The 14,997-nt window shown below is 36.9% G+C and overlaps 2 protein-coding genes across 3 annotated transcripts; both read right to left on the reverse strand.

Annotated features, from left to right (window-relative positions):
- Positions 1-846: 846 nt before the first annotated feature.
- Positions 847-3,673, reverse strand: rpp14 (ribonuclease P/MRP 14 subunit). The gene is made up of 6 exons (XM_051413984.1): positions 3,569-3,673; positions 2,114-2,275; positions 1,865-1,949; positions 1,451-1,527; positions 1,269-1,347; positions 847-1,052 (listed from the first exon to the last, which is right to left on the reverse strand). The coding sequence occupies exons 2-6, from the start codon at positions 2,203-2,205 to the stop codon at positions 996-998; spliced, it is 390 nt and encodes a 129-aa protein (XP_051269944.1). The 5' UTR covers positions 2,206-2,275; positions 3,569-3,673; the 3' UTR covers positions 847-995.
- A 1,211-nt stretch (positions 3,674-4,884) lies between these two features.
- LOC127371258 (monoacylglycerol lipase abhd6-A) lies at positions 4,885-12,776 on the reverse strand. 2 transcript variants are annotated; one of them, XM_051413977.1, is made up of 9 exons: positions 12,674-12,776; positions 10,912-11,029; positions 8,544-8,703; positions 8,122-8,235; positions 7,507-7,639; positions 7,230-7,387; positions 7,057-7,111; positions 5,703-5,803; positions 4,885-5,599 (listed from the first exon to the last, which is right to left on the reverse strand). In XM_051413977.1, exons 2-9 carry the CDS (start codon positions 11,013-11,015, stop codon positions 5,420-5,422), a joined length of 1,005 nt encoding a protein of 334 aa, XP_051269937.1. In that variant the 5' UTR covers positions 11,016-11,029; positions 12,674-12,776; the 3' UTR covers positions 4,885-5,419. The 2 variants fall into 2 exon arrangements, with proteins under 2 accessions (XP_051269937.1, XP_051269935.1); XM_051413975.1 differs by lacking the exon at positions 12,674-12,776 and adding an exon at positions 12,090-12,251.
- Positions 12,777-14,997: the final 2,221 nt, after the last annotated feature.

Here is a 14,997-nt window from a genome sequence, read left to right on the forward strand (position 1 = left end):
TCGTAAAGCTGAGCTTGAGTTGATAATGTCTTTTTAAAACGTCCATTTTTTAAAGGTCAAGAACAAACTCTCATGCTCAAACAAAAAAACTAAAATAAAAAAAATGTTAAATCAAATATTTTTAAATAAAATGCTCATTGTATGTCCTGATAGTGATTCAAAGTCAAAGCCACAAGAGTTAAAAAGTCCATTCCTGTAGAGAGAGGCAATGAAAGTAAACTGAATCACACCGACTGTGACGAGACGTGAACAGATTTATTAAATTAAAGGATAAAAAAAGAATTGATAAGCGTTTTTTTTTTATTTCACACATCGAACAAAACACGAAGCAGATCTGACAAATTCAACACGCTAAACAATAAATCCTGTGGACTGACCCGTTTCTCTGGTAACAATCAATTAACATAAACTAATCAATCAACATAATCAATAAACTCCCCCACGCAGCAAAAAAAAAAAAACCTGCCACTGTTCCATCAGAGCGCTGTGACCTCTGACCCCCCCCCGTCACTTCTGCTGCTCCTCGGGCATCATCACCATCACCTCCCCCTCCATCACCACTTTGTCTTTGACGGAGCACGTCACGGCGATGAAGGCGAACGACATCTTGATCTTGCGGACCTCGGCCTCGGCCAACACCTCCTCGCCGACGTAGAGCGGCGCCGGGAAGCGGATCTCCTGGTACAGGAAGACGCAGCCGCGGCCGGGCATCCTGGTGCCGAGCACAGCCGAGATCAGGCCGTTGATGAGGACGCCGTGGACGATGGGCGTCTCAAAGGAGGTGGTGCTGGCGTATGACGGGTCCAGGTGGAGGGGGTTGGTGTCGCCCGTGAGCTCGGCGAACAGCTCCACGTCGCGGGCGGAGAACGCTTTGGTGAGGGAGGCTCGCTGGCCGATGTGGAGCAGTCGACAGGAGGGAGGAAAAGACCGGCACGGCCGCGGTTTATTAAAGATTCTGCTCCACATGAAACTCATCCTGAACAAAAACAACTCCTTCAGTCCAACTGCAGCTCTCGACTGTTTCCTGTCAGCGCGAGCAGGAACGGAGACACCTGACGTTGGACACAACAGAGAGATAGTCTTTAATGTCCTCTTCCTGTATATTTATTTATATTTATACTCACATCTATGAACTCAAAATATATCTGCAGCTATAGAGAATCCTTATAATGAAGTAATGTGACGCTGCAAAGATTCTCTCATCAATGATTTCAGTGTTTTATTCAGTGAATTATTCTGACAATGTACGTAAAGTGAAGTCTGCTGACCTGCAACACTCTGAAGGCACAAGTCTGATTCTGGTAGGAGCCCAGCAGAGTGAGGGAGCTCCACAGCTTCACCAAACCCCTGAAAACACACACACATAGATACACAGATGGATGTATTTGGAAAAGGCATCTCGTCTAGGAGGATTGAACAAGTCTTCCCATCCTGCTGCTGCTGAACTCACCTGCTGTAAACACGCAGTAAAGCAGTGAAGGTGTCTTCATCGTACTTCAACAGGTCAAAGTTCAGCGCTGCTCCCACCTTGAAGCACAGAAATATAAAAACTTTACCTCCGTGTTTTTTAATGATTATATTATTATTATAATCTTATATTATTATTATTATTATTATATAATCTAATGTTATTTGACTCATCGTTTTGTTTACTAAATGTTAGAAAGTAGTTAAAATGAACAGAAAGTTTTCTCTGAACAACCCAAAACCAAAATATCAGTTTACCATCACATAACAAGACGTGGCATTTTTAACTTAAATTATTTACATCAGTTAATCGGTTGTCAAAACAATAAAAAATAATAAACAAATGTTTGTTTCTGTCAGTTTAAAGTCAAAGCGTCGACAGTGTTAATGATCTCACCTCTCCATACAGACTCCTCAGACCTGTGATGATGAACTGCTTCAGTTCGACTGCGCTCAGTCTGGTTGACTCATCCTCCAGCACGCTACACACACACACACACACACACACACACACACACACACACACACACACACACACACACACAGTGTAGTTACTGTAGTGTTACTTACATGTGCAGATATTAGGGATACATATTTATATAATAATATTTGATTGTAGAGATGACACACAGTCTCAGAGACTTACAGGCAGACCTTCAGGTAGTGGTAGGGCGAGGCGTTCTTCAACACGACCCGCTGGTAGACTGAAGGTTCGTCCTTCTTGTCGGAGCGTCTCATTATATTAAAGCATCAGAGACTCGGACTCCCAACAGTTTGACGAGCAGCGGGGCGATCAGCTGACTTCAGACTGGAAAACAAACTGAAGGTTAAACACATATCCATCAGTCCTACAGCTGTGTGTGTGTGTGTGTGTGTGTGTGTGTGTGTGTGTGTGTGTGTGTGTGTGTGTGTGTGTGTGTGTGTTCGGACGGTCAGTGGTAGGTTTATTGGTGTGAGGTTGATGAACTGAATTAAATTAACAGGATTATATATATATTATATTATATTTTATTATATATTATATTTTATTATATTATATTTTATTATATAATATATTATATTATATAATATTATTATATTTTATTATATTATATTATTATATTATATATTATATTTTATTATATTATATTATATATTTTATATTATATTATATTATATTATATATTATATTTTATTATATTATACTATATATTATATATTTTATTATATTATATATTATATTATATTATATTATATTATTATATAATATAATATAATATTATATATAATATAATATAATATTTTATTATATTATATATTATATAATATTATATTATATTACATTATATATTATATTATATTATAGTCTGTAAGGATGTGTATGAAAGTCTCCACTCAGAGACGATATGTGATGAGGCTACTCTGTGTTTTAACTTGTTGCAGAGTTCACTGTTTGAGTTAATTGTACAGTTTTGACTTTAATATAAAATATATAAAATATATATAAAATATATAAAATATATATAAAATATATATAAAATATATAAAATATATATAAAATATATAAAATATATATAAAATATATTTCACTTAATTTAATAAATATAAAACACAAAGGAGGTTTTAATGGATATGAAGGTCACACGATCAAACCACCTCTGTCCCACTTACATACACAGCAAGAGGGGTCAAATATATTCACATAAATTCCTCATAAATAACTGAACATTGTTTATTTCCCCACACAAACAAACAAACAAACAAACAAACAATAAACAGAGCTAACAAGATAGCCGCTAACCTTCCGGGCTTAAAGCAGCTGAACATTTAAACATCACGTTTTATTTACCGGCTACAGATTCAACGTGAAGTCACAGACACACAAACACTCATATACATTATATATATATATTATATATATGTATAAATGTTTGTTTATATTTATATATTTATATAATAACTGTATGGCTGCACAACCTGAAGCTAAAACCAGCTAACAGGAGGTCAACCTGTTAGCGTTGGGTAAATAACTCACAGCTAACTCACAGCTAACTCACAGCTAACTGCGGTTTGTTGTTGTTAAAATATTTAATAAATCGAAGAGTCAGAACATTTTACTCACCAGCTGCATCAACGCGGGGAGACGACCGCGTGTTTTGAAGCTTTCAGCCTCCGTACGAAACTTTGAACCAGTGCGCAGGCGCAGTCGTCAAAAAGCAGGCTGTGCCAAAGAGGTGTAAAACAGTGAGATGGTTCACTCTGCTACAGACTCAGTTCGTTTCTGTCAGGTAGTTTTACATTTGAAGCATTTGCCTTGATGTAAACATTCAAGTCACACAATTAAAACAATATTTTCCTAAAAACAATAAACAGAAGTTCTACGGAGCCCCTAAAGTCCCCAAAAGAGAATATTTTTATCATCTTGTGCGCACAAGTTACTCATCTTACGGGCACAAGTTAATAACTTGTGCCCGTAAGGTGATAAAAATATTCTCTTTTGGGGACTTTAGGGGCTCCGTAGAAGTCAGATTAAAATGCAGCAAATAATAATAATAATAATAATAATAATAATAATAATAATAATAATAAAGATCCACCAGGAAAATAGTCTGTGATACAGATTAGAAAGAAAAGTTAGAAATAGTAAAAATAAAAATGTACACGTAACATTTCTTTCCTGCAGAAATGGTCTTTCATGCTCTTCTCACCAGTTAGTATAAAACTATTCTGTTTGGTTCTCAGTAATTTAGATTTTTAACCTGTTAACCAGTTATGCTCTTTAAACTAAACAGAATTTAAGTTATAATTTATCACTCTTACTATTTTTCTCAAAGTTTGATTTCAACATTGCAGAAGGAATAAAAGCTTAAATCTATTGGTACAAAGTCAGAGCTTTACCTTTTAGTGTGTAGATAATGTTTTCACACATACTGAAGCTAAACAGAGTTTCACAAATTAAAAAAAAAACAAAATAATTCAGAATTTGATATAATATATAGTTTATAGAGGAAGCAAATACCAGTAGATAAGGCTAAAGAGTGCTACTACACAAGAGAAGGCATCAAATAAACAGGTGCTCTTTGGATCCAAGGACGTATCGTGAGACTAAACAAGAGCTGTGATTTGCTTTATGATCAATAAGTCATAACCACCATCAATTTCAGGGCCCCTGAAGAAGAATGATGACTTATTGATCACAAAGCACAATACTAGGCTAACCTCTCTCCTCTTTGGGTCATAATATATGGTTTAGTGGACAAAAGTTCTGAACACTAAGCTGCAGTAAAAACAAGTGATAAAATCATCCACTTCATTAAATCATTTACTCTTTGTAATTCCTGATAAAGTTGTAAAGATGTGTCGCCACCTGGTGGTCTGTTGGTGTATTACTACAAAGTAAAAACAACACAAGTTTCCAATCAATCAATGAAATAGTAATCAGTATCTTCATAAGATTTATTTCTGTAGCCCAGAAAACACTCTTTGTACAGGAGCTGGAATTATTAAATCATCTCATTCATCAAACTTTTTTTTTAGTAAAGTAAAATAAATCCAACAACTCTTTCACTTACAGTACATTTCTCATTCTGAATCTCAATCTGAAAATGTTTATATGAGGTTAAATAATCAGTTGGTTCACAGCAGGAGACTCAACACAAAAACAAACACCTGCCATTCACATTAAACAACAGACGGAAATACAGTTTTTTTTTTATGAAAGTGAAATGTGCAAAATCCCAACGTGGAATGTTTTTAATTCAACATTAACTTCTAAAACAGAGACGACAGCCTCCTGCATCGAGTCTGCGTCTGTAAAAACTTCAGGAATATCTGACAGTCTGAGTCTGTTCCCATTTTTGTGCTTTAATTTAAGTGTCACACATGTAAATGCTGCTGTAGAAAAACTCTTATATTGAACTATAAAAGAGTATAATCGCCTTCATCATCCATCGCGAGAGGTTCAAAAGTTTCTTCAGGAAAGTTTCTTTGCGTTTTCGCCGTTGACTTCCTGCGCAGACAGGAAGTCCATGATGAGGTTGGCGGCTTTCCTGGGACGCTCCAACGCCACAGAGTGACCACAGTCATCCAGAACCTCCACCTGGCAGCTCGGGAGCGACGTCTTCAGCACCGCCGCCCCCGACACGTCCACCACCTGAGAATGGATCAATATAACAAATACAGTTGGGCCTTTTTTTTCTTGAACATTTTTTTAGTATTTAAATGATCATTAAAAACCAAATATGACTCATTTGTACCTGGTCTTCCTTCCCCCAGATGACCTGCACAGGTGATGTGATCAGGTGTAAGTTTTCCTGCAGCGAGTGACGAGACTTCTCCCCGACAATCTCCATGAATACTGAACACCACGCGCACACACACACACACACACACAATGAACAAAAAGAACAATCCACTTTTAAGCTGACATAAACCAGAGAAACCAGGCGGCTGTTTGCCTCCGACAAACCAGTCAAGTTGCAGTTTGTTTAGATTCACACTGTATAATATAAAAAGGTATAAAGTGTATTTTTTTTTTTGGCTAGATGGAAGTTAACACTATATTGATGATTGTATGATTCCAGTGAATATACTTTACACATGTACTCGATTACTATGTAAAGATGTAATCTTGTAGAATATTGTTTTCTCTTTTTAAATGCGTGTGTAAAATGAAATATGGAAATTGCCAAATTCACTCATGAATAAATGAATAAAAACCTATTTTGACCTTTGTTACCAATTCATTGTCTGACCATTTGTGAAATAAGGTCATCAGATATTGAGTCATGGTCACAGTGACCTTGAGGCGTTCCTGAAATATTGCCACAATTAAAACCACAACATGGCATAAAATTACACTTTCCCAGAATTTAAAGTGTAATTCTCACAGCTGGTATTGAAATGGAAGAGTCTCAGATGACGGCTGTACTATAATGTTTGTAATTGTGAATTCACTATAAATGACCATTTTCACAGCACTAATTAAATCAGTACAACCAGACCGTACACACCATTCTGCTCTGATTTCATTCACTAATTAATTAACTGAAATCACTTCTACTAAGATGCTGCCACACTTCATTATTCTTCATTATTCTTTATTTTGGATCTGCAGCAGCTTCCAGAAAGCGGACACTAGACTTCAGAGAGAGTTATAAGTTAAAGTTATAAATTAAAAGCCAACCAGAGAAGTGGAGGATTATTTTCTTTGAGCTGCTGAAAAGGTTTTTAATGTGAAACCAAAATTCACTGACAGCAATTGGAAAAAGCAGCATAATAGAAAAACAAATGAATTAACAAAAGAAAACAGTATTAGTGCAGAGTGGTTGAGTTTGACTGTTCGACTGATTACATTAGTGCTGAGGAAATTTAATTATACTGAATTTATCAAACAACAAAGAGGAGGTGCTGAATTTGTAATAACAGGAAAATTAAAACAGATCAGAAGACAAGAAGGCTTCAAGGAGCTGAATGAATGTTCACCCATTATCTGAGAGCTTATTGTAGGTATTAATTAAAAGAATAAGCCTCACCTTTAGATTATGGTTATATAATGCAACAGAGGGAGAGAGGAGAGAAGAGAAGAAGGAGGTCACAGTAAAGACTGACCTTCTTTATAGAAACCATTGTTGGGCATCCTGTTGGCAAGGAGACCTCGCAGGACCTGACAACACACACACACACACTCACTCGTATCAATAGATATTCCCCAAACTCTCTTATTACTAAAACCTTAAAAGTGTCTCGATCTGGATTGTAGTCGAGGTCGTGCTGCTCTGTACCTGCTGGGGGAGGTTGAGGGGGGTGTAGCAGCAGAGTTTCAGCATGTCCTCCAGCTCCTGATGGGTGGTGGGGATCAGAGGGATCGAGTCCTTCATCTCAGTCTTCTCCAGCTCCCTGAGACGACTGATGAACTCAGAGTCTGTGGGATAAACCAGACCTGGAAGACAGAGAGGAGGAGGGAGGAGGAGGAGGAGGAGGAGGAGGAGGATGAGTCATTGTGCTTCATGAAACAGGTCTCAGGTTTGAATCCTGGAGGGAAACATCTGCTGAGTTTACCCGCCGGGCAAATCAAGGTGGCGCTGCACAGGTCAGCAGGGTGATGAGCAGCGTAAACCCCGGCGACGTTCCCACCCATCGATGTCCCGACCAGGTGGAAGGGTCTTTTATCCAAACCGATACTCTTCACAAACTGAGACACAGACAGAGAGAGAGAGAGAGAGGTGTTAATTAAACGTCTCTGTATAAACACCAGAACCTGGAAACCTCTTCAGGAAGCTGAAACTGAACCACAATAAGAAACAGTTCCAGTCTTTATGCTAAGCTAACCACGTCCTCACAGACTGCAGATTTATCTAAACATCTCATTATCAAGAAGACGGAATAGGAACGGCTCACAGGGATCAGTCGGACTGCAGGGCAAAGCTGAACAAAGGTGAACGTTGACCTCTCTGATTACATGTTGAACCAGAAACAAACCATATCTCTCACAGTAATTCCTGACCTGTGTGACACACAAAGGTGATCGAGCACGTGGAGCTAAAAGTCAAACTTTACGATCAGGAATGTAAAACACATTGAGGACAATGTCAAACTTCAGGGACGTTACAGTTCTGATATTACGTCGTCTGATCCTGGCTGTTAATCTGTATCACGTTACACACTCGTACAGACCTGGTGGATTCGGGCGACCTGGCCCTGAATGCAGTAGTCCTCTGCCCCGGTGCGACTCGTCCCCTCGTGCCCCGGCATGTCCACGCACACCACATGCTGGTTTCTGGGGAGATACTGGAGGAGAAAACAAACACACACACACACACAACTGTAATGAAAAGATGCTCCACATCTTTACAGAGACCTGCTCCTTCAACATCCTGGATCAAGTACTCGTTCTGAGCCGTCAGAGCGCGGTCAGTGGATGGACACTGTGTCTTTTTATGTGAAGATGAAACCATATTATTGTTGTGTAATTATAAATAAATGATCATTGATTCTTTGATTACTAATTCTGAGCAGGTCTTTACTTTACAGTGTCTCCCTGTGTCTTTCCTACCCTTCCTATCTAAACTGTGTCTGTCCCTGTATCTGTGCCTTACCTTGACGACAGGCAGCCACATGTCCTTTGTGGCAGAGAAGCCGTGCAGCAGCAGCAGTGACGGCGTGGCGCCCCCTGGCGTCCCGCGGCTGGAATAGCAGAAGCGGTAACTTCCACTGTGAGAGTAGTGGACCTCCAGCCCCAGCCTGCGACGCCAGTACCTGTGGAGGATTACAGCGGGATCATTGGGACTTTATTGTTGACTTATTATCTTTAAGAATTAAATATTATTATATTATTATTGTGTGTTAGGAGGTTGTAGCTGCTGAGCATTGAATTCAACTTCACATAAGGTTCTATAATATTAAATATAGATGTTAATATGTTTGTAATTTCAGCAGGTCTTAAAGTGTAAAGATTGTCCTGAGGGGGGCGCTAGAGGAAAGGTCAGGGGGTCAGAGAGCAGGAATGTGATCAATAAATCTCACTGAAATCTGGTCAACAGTTGCTGAGACATTAAATGTTTTAAACTGATCAATGAACAGAAATTGGCGTCTTTTGGGGCAAAAAACGATTCTTGGTTTTAAACATGAACAAGAGTCAGAACAGCAGGTGTTAGTTCAGCATGTCAGCATGCCAACATATGCTAATTACCATTAAACACAGTACAGGTGAGGCTGATGGGAATGTCATTAGTTTTGCATTTATTTAGTCGTAAACCGGAAGATTTGGGACAATTAAAGTTTGACCTGATAATGAAATGTTAGAGGATCATCAATGTTATTAAGATTCATCCTCGGAGGATCGTGAATGTCTGTATAAAAATGTTGTGCCAACAGAGGAAGAGGAAATGTGATCACCAAAGTCAGCGAGAATCAGTTCATCCAGTCAATGTCAACATATTTCAGTCTGGGTCAAAGTGTTGAAACAACCTCTTTAGCTTCCATTGAGCCACTAGAAAGCTTGAAAATACAATGTTTACAATACAGTCATTGTTTTTTTGTTTCTTTACCTAATTTAAATTCTAATCTTATTTAATGCTTCAGTGTTTTGTAACATTTTATTCAATTCACAAAGCAGCTGCAAAGAGACCATTATATGACAGTGACTCAGCACTGTGTGGGTGGGTCTGTGTGTGTGTGTGTGTGTGTGTGTGTGTGTGTGTGAGAGAGAGAGAGAGAGCTGTAATCTGCAGCCAACATGAGCAAGTTTTTTTTTTTTTTTTTTTTTACAGCTTATACAAAGTCCAGAAGGTAAGGTCACACTAACAGTCCTTCACAATAAAGCAGCAGCAGCCTGTTTTACACAGCTGAAACATCCGTCACTCACAAAATTAACATTTAAAGAATTTAAAATACTCAATTTTCTGTTAAATTATATGTTTACAATAGCAAGATAATATCAACTTGGAGTCTGGACAGGTTATAGTTACTCTGCTGTCTGAGAGGATGGGTGGCGCTAGAGTAGCACTACAAATGAAGGATGTCCTTTTGTCAAGTAAAAGTAGTGTCTATGACACAAACATATAATGTCTGGGAATATTAATACAGCCAAATTATAAACAATTTGTCATTAAACAACTGTATAAACAATAAAAGACTAAACTGAAACAGGCAAAATCCACTCTGGAAACTAAAATAAACTGAACTAAAATAAACTGAACTGAACTGAAAACAAAAATAAAACTAAATAAAAAAATAATAAAACTCTCTCTCTCTCTCTCTCTCTCTCTCTCTCTCTCTCTCTCTCTCTCTCTCTGGATTAGGAGTTCTTCTGCTGATATTTAGTTTATTTGAGTTGTAAATATTTAAATAGTTTATTTGACCTCCTCCCTTTTGTCTAATGTCCTTGTAGTGAGTTTGTGATTATTTGGCTTAATAATAATAATAATAATAATAATAATAATAATAATAATAATAATAATAAGATAAATGATAACAGAAAAGTGAATCGAATTTTCTAAAATTGTAAGTTTTTTAAAATTTTCTATCTTAAGACAGTTGGATTGAAAAATAATTTAAAATTAAATTGTATTTATATTCATGTTTACCTTAGAGGAACTTTTATTAATAAACACAGGAAACAAGCGAGAACAACGGGTATTTTTGGTGGTTAATGAAATATAAAATCCAATGTATTGCCAAAGCTAAGACGTTACCTCTGTACAGCGTTTCTGTACACATTCACAAAGTATCAGGACACATTTACAGATTATTTTACACATTTATAAATCTGATTAAGGATGAAGATACAGTTACACAACTTTATGTCAATAATGCCTCCATATATAAACTCCTGAGTAGACAGTAAGTAACTTTATTTTAACTTTATTTTCACATTTGTGTGCTACACTAAACTAATATTAACAGGGTTTCTTAGATATAATATAATATAGTCTGTTGTTTTATGATGTTTGTTTGTGTCTTTACCAGTTGTAGGCTTTCAGCAGCGTTCCAGGCCAGAACAGGAAGGAGGTGATGAAGGCGAGGACGGGAACAACCAGAATACCTCCTGATATCATTATGAGCTCCATCGCTGCTCACTCCTCTAAAAACATAAAAAAAACACACAAACAGACGTCGTCATTTGCTCTCAGCTCAGTTTATGCATCGGGGATGTTAACTCAGTGTCCCATCAGCCCCTGCTGCTCATATTATATTCAGTTTGTGCCAATAAATACTCCTAAAAGTTACACACTGGACCTTTAAAGTGTGCGGTTCAGATGAGCTAAAAGGTAGATTCAACGTTCACTCTGACAGATTAAATAAAATAATAATACTGGCTAACTTCAGTCCATTACCTACCAGCAAAAAACAGAATCATAATTTTGATTAAAAGCTGACAAAAAGAGATAATCTGTTTACTGTCACACTTTTTAAAAGGGCATTACACCAAGTTTACGATCGAATATTAACACCAACCGAGCTCCTAATGCAGGAAATTCTGGGTTTGGAAAGAAAATTAAATTAAGGTAAATACTTCTTAATCACAGCATAGAGCCAGGTTTACGTACGTCGCTGTGTTTTTTTTATGTGCACTGGTTGAGACTAATGTGACCCTCACTGTCCACCGTACATATCGTGACATCAACACATCAGATCAAATAGTATTTAGCACTTTATCAACAATGTCCGTCTACATTTTTGGGTTATCCTCCGAGTGAGTTTAAGTGAACTTTAAAGTAGTACAATGTGGAGGTGTGGGGGTTTGAAATGTGTTTGCTCAGCAGGGAGGGTCTCATACAAACTGCTATCATGTTGCATTATGGGAAATGTAGGCTCTAGTGTCTTTAAACCTATTCTAGGAAGTAAACGACGGGATATCTCACCTCGTGCTGATTTATCTCCACTATTCAATTAATCATTAATAAATTCACTTTTTCACAAAAACTGCAGCTTTAAATATTTATATTATATATTATATTATTATATTTTGAGAAATACTACAGGAAGCCTATGAACTAATTAAACAAAGCAAAATTACAACTTGCTTGTAATATGCACACAAAATATTTGGGTGGTCAGTTTGTGTACAATAACTATTATATTAATATAAAGTATCAATATTAATGCAAATATATATATAATTAGACTATATTTATACTCACACTCCAAAAAAAGTGGATGTTGAGGTGAGAATATTTGACCAAACTGCAGTAAGATCCAGACTGAACTCACTGATGAAGACCGTGTAAGCTCCGGAGAGTAAGTGAACCCTTGAGTTGCGACAGTTTGGGAATAAAATAATAATAAAAAAGAGACACTGCAGTAAAGTGAGGTTACATAAAAGGTGTAAAAGCCTATCAAATGAGTCGCCAATAGCAACCAGGAGGAGGTGTGTCACAGTGAGCGGAAGACTCAACTCCCCTTTCCTGATAGTTTAAAAATAAATGTTTATATTTAAGGTTCAACAACAGGCAGATAAAAACACCTCACACACACACACACACACACACACACACACACACACACACACACACACACACACACACACACACTTTCATCCGGGTAAAGAGTCATTTTAACGTGTTTGGAGAACATAATGTCAAACATGATCACACAACCCGGACACTGCAGTCAGGATTCAAACCCTCTGACTGGATATCAGCTGAAGTGAAGACACATTAATGTTCATTATAATGTTAATAATCGATAATGTTTCTGATCAGCTGGATCAGCAGGAGCATCGTACCTGTCCGAGTCCTCTTCGATCTGTCAAATAAAGCTGTCCCCCATTCAGTCAGCTCCTCCTTCTCCCCTTTCACCCAAATTACACAACTGACTTTTATCTGCACTTAAAGGGAGAGTACAGTGAGAGGGCCGTGCTGCGTTCAGGGACTGTCCGAACTATGAACAAGTGTGTGTGTGTGAATCATAGGTAGATAGACAGATATGATAGATAATGACTTTATTGGTATAGCACTTATCTAAGCAAGGTTTCAAAGTGATTGACAAAAATGAATTAGATACAAACAACAAAGTTAAAATATAAGTAACCAAACAAAACACAGTTAAACTATGAGATTCAAAGATAAATAAAACAACACAACAACAACACAGAGAATTACAAGTCAGGCTTTCCTATAAATGAATAAGTTTTAAATTAACTTTGTATTTATACTTGACTTTTTAGTGGGGAAATTATTTCGTTACAGCAGCAAGTTAATTATAGATTAAGCAAATATAGATTAAAATAATCACAACAAATGACTATAAATATCTAAAGAATACACAATATGCAGAATACATCCAAAAATACAATATCAAATATAATAAAAATATAAAAATATATAGTAAAAATCTAGGATAAGATACTTTATATAAAACAACAGTGAGGTAACAGGAGACAGAAACTATAAAGCACAGAAAGCAGTTTGGTGTGAATGTGTATCTCCTCCACGTGAGGGTGCCACCATCTGAAGTCTGTATTTTGTACCCACGCAGCTTCACATTTACAGTGCTGATGCTCCAGATGTTCAGGCAGCAACATCTGTACATCTCCACTACAAACAGACGAATAAAACAAACAACAACGAAACAATAAAACGCTTTTCCTCAACGAGCTTTTTACTGTGAACGATCACAGACACACGACTTTCTCCCAAAGATAAAGATTATTTCACATCAGAGGTTTCTGTATTTATTGTTTTGACAGTTTTCTCTGGTTTGAACCAGGTGAGGCTGATTGTTGAGTCACTCAGACTTTATCGATCCTCAGAGTGTTGATGAAGCAGATTATCAGACTTAATAAATAATAAGTAAAGATGTTTTTCTTTCGCCAAACTTTAAAGCAGCTATAATCAATATTTTATTATATGTTATGTATCAAATGACAATATAAGAACAATGTGTTTATAGTTTCAGCTCATTGTTTATTTGTCCACTAATTTGTAGGTCTATTTTGGATCATTCTTATATTCTCATAGTGACATTTATGACCACAACAGGTTGTTAAAAAGCTCTAAAAACAAACTTTAACTACTCGGCACCAAACAGCAGACGGACACTGTTAGAGACTAACTGGTGAACATAGTTGAGCATTTAGCAGCTAAAGACATATATTTTCATCAGGAGGTGGTAGAAACCAAACACAGACCTAAAAGAAACAGATCAAATAATGTTCAGCCTATTAAATTAAAAGCTGTTATGTCAATGTTGTGTTCAACTGCCACCAAGTGCCCCCCAAAAAATCAGTTATTGCAGGTTTAAATGATTATTGTTGCTTATTTAATCATAAATATTTGGATTTTAAACCATGTTTTCACTTTAACTGGTTTCATGATTAACTTTTTCTTTGAGACGTTTATATAAAATGATAATGGTTGTATTAATGTACGTTCTTAAAGCTCCAGTGTGAAACATTTAGGAGGATATATTGTCAGAAATATCATATAATATTTGTAGGTATGTTTTCATTAGTGTATAAATCACCTGAATATAATAATAGTTGTGTTTTTGTTACCTTAGAATGAGACGTTTTTATGAAAAGGAAGGGTGAAGCGACGATGCCTAAATCCTTCACTCTTAACCTTTAAGTAGTTTTAGATAAAAGATCTCATTCACTCACCTTAAGTTCAATAAGAAAAACAAAACACCTCAAGTTTCCTAAATCATTCAGTGAAGTTCATCCATCAGGATGTGACTTTTACTTTATTAAACACTGGACGGACAAAGGATAAAACTTTTAAATATATTTTAATGTAACTAACAATATCAGGGCTGAACATCATCTGTGGGTAGAATCAGAGGAAGTGCAGAATTAGTCTCTGTGAACGCCCCCTGATCACGCTGGGTGCTGTTAAAGGACATAAAACCCTGTAAACCAAACACATTCGTCTCAGTTTGGGACTAAATATATCCTTTTCTGGTTTTTCTTTCATGGTTCAGGAAGCAGCTGTCAGACGGTCCGCTGGGGTGATGTAACTGCCCGGGAACGCTGGCTGAGAAACCACAGCAATACTTAACATTCCTGTTGGGAGTAGGTCAGCACACACACACACACACACACACACACAC

Source organism: Dicentrarchus labrax, unplaced genomic scaffold (assembly GCF_905237075.1).
Source record: "Dicentrarchus labrax unplaced genomic scaffold, dlabrax2021, whole genome shotgun sequence".
NCBI classification, from domain to species: domain Eukaryota; kingdom Metazoa; phylum Chordata; class Actinopteri; family Moronidae; genus Dicentrarchus; species Dicentrarchus labrax.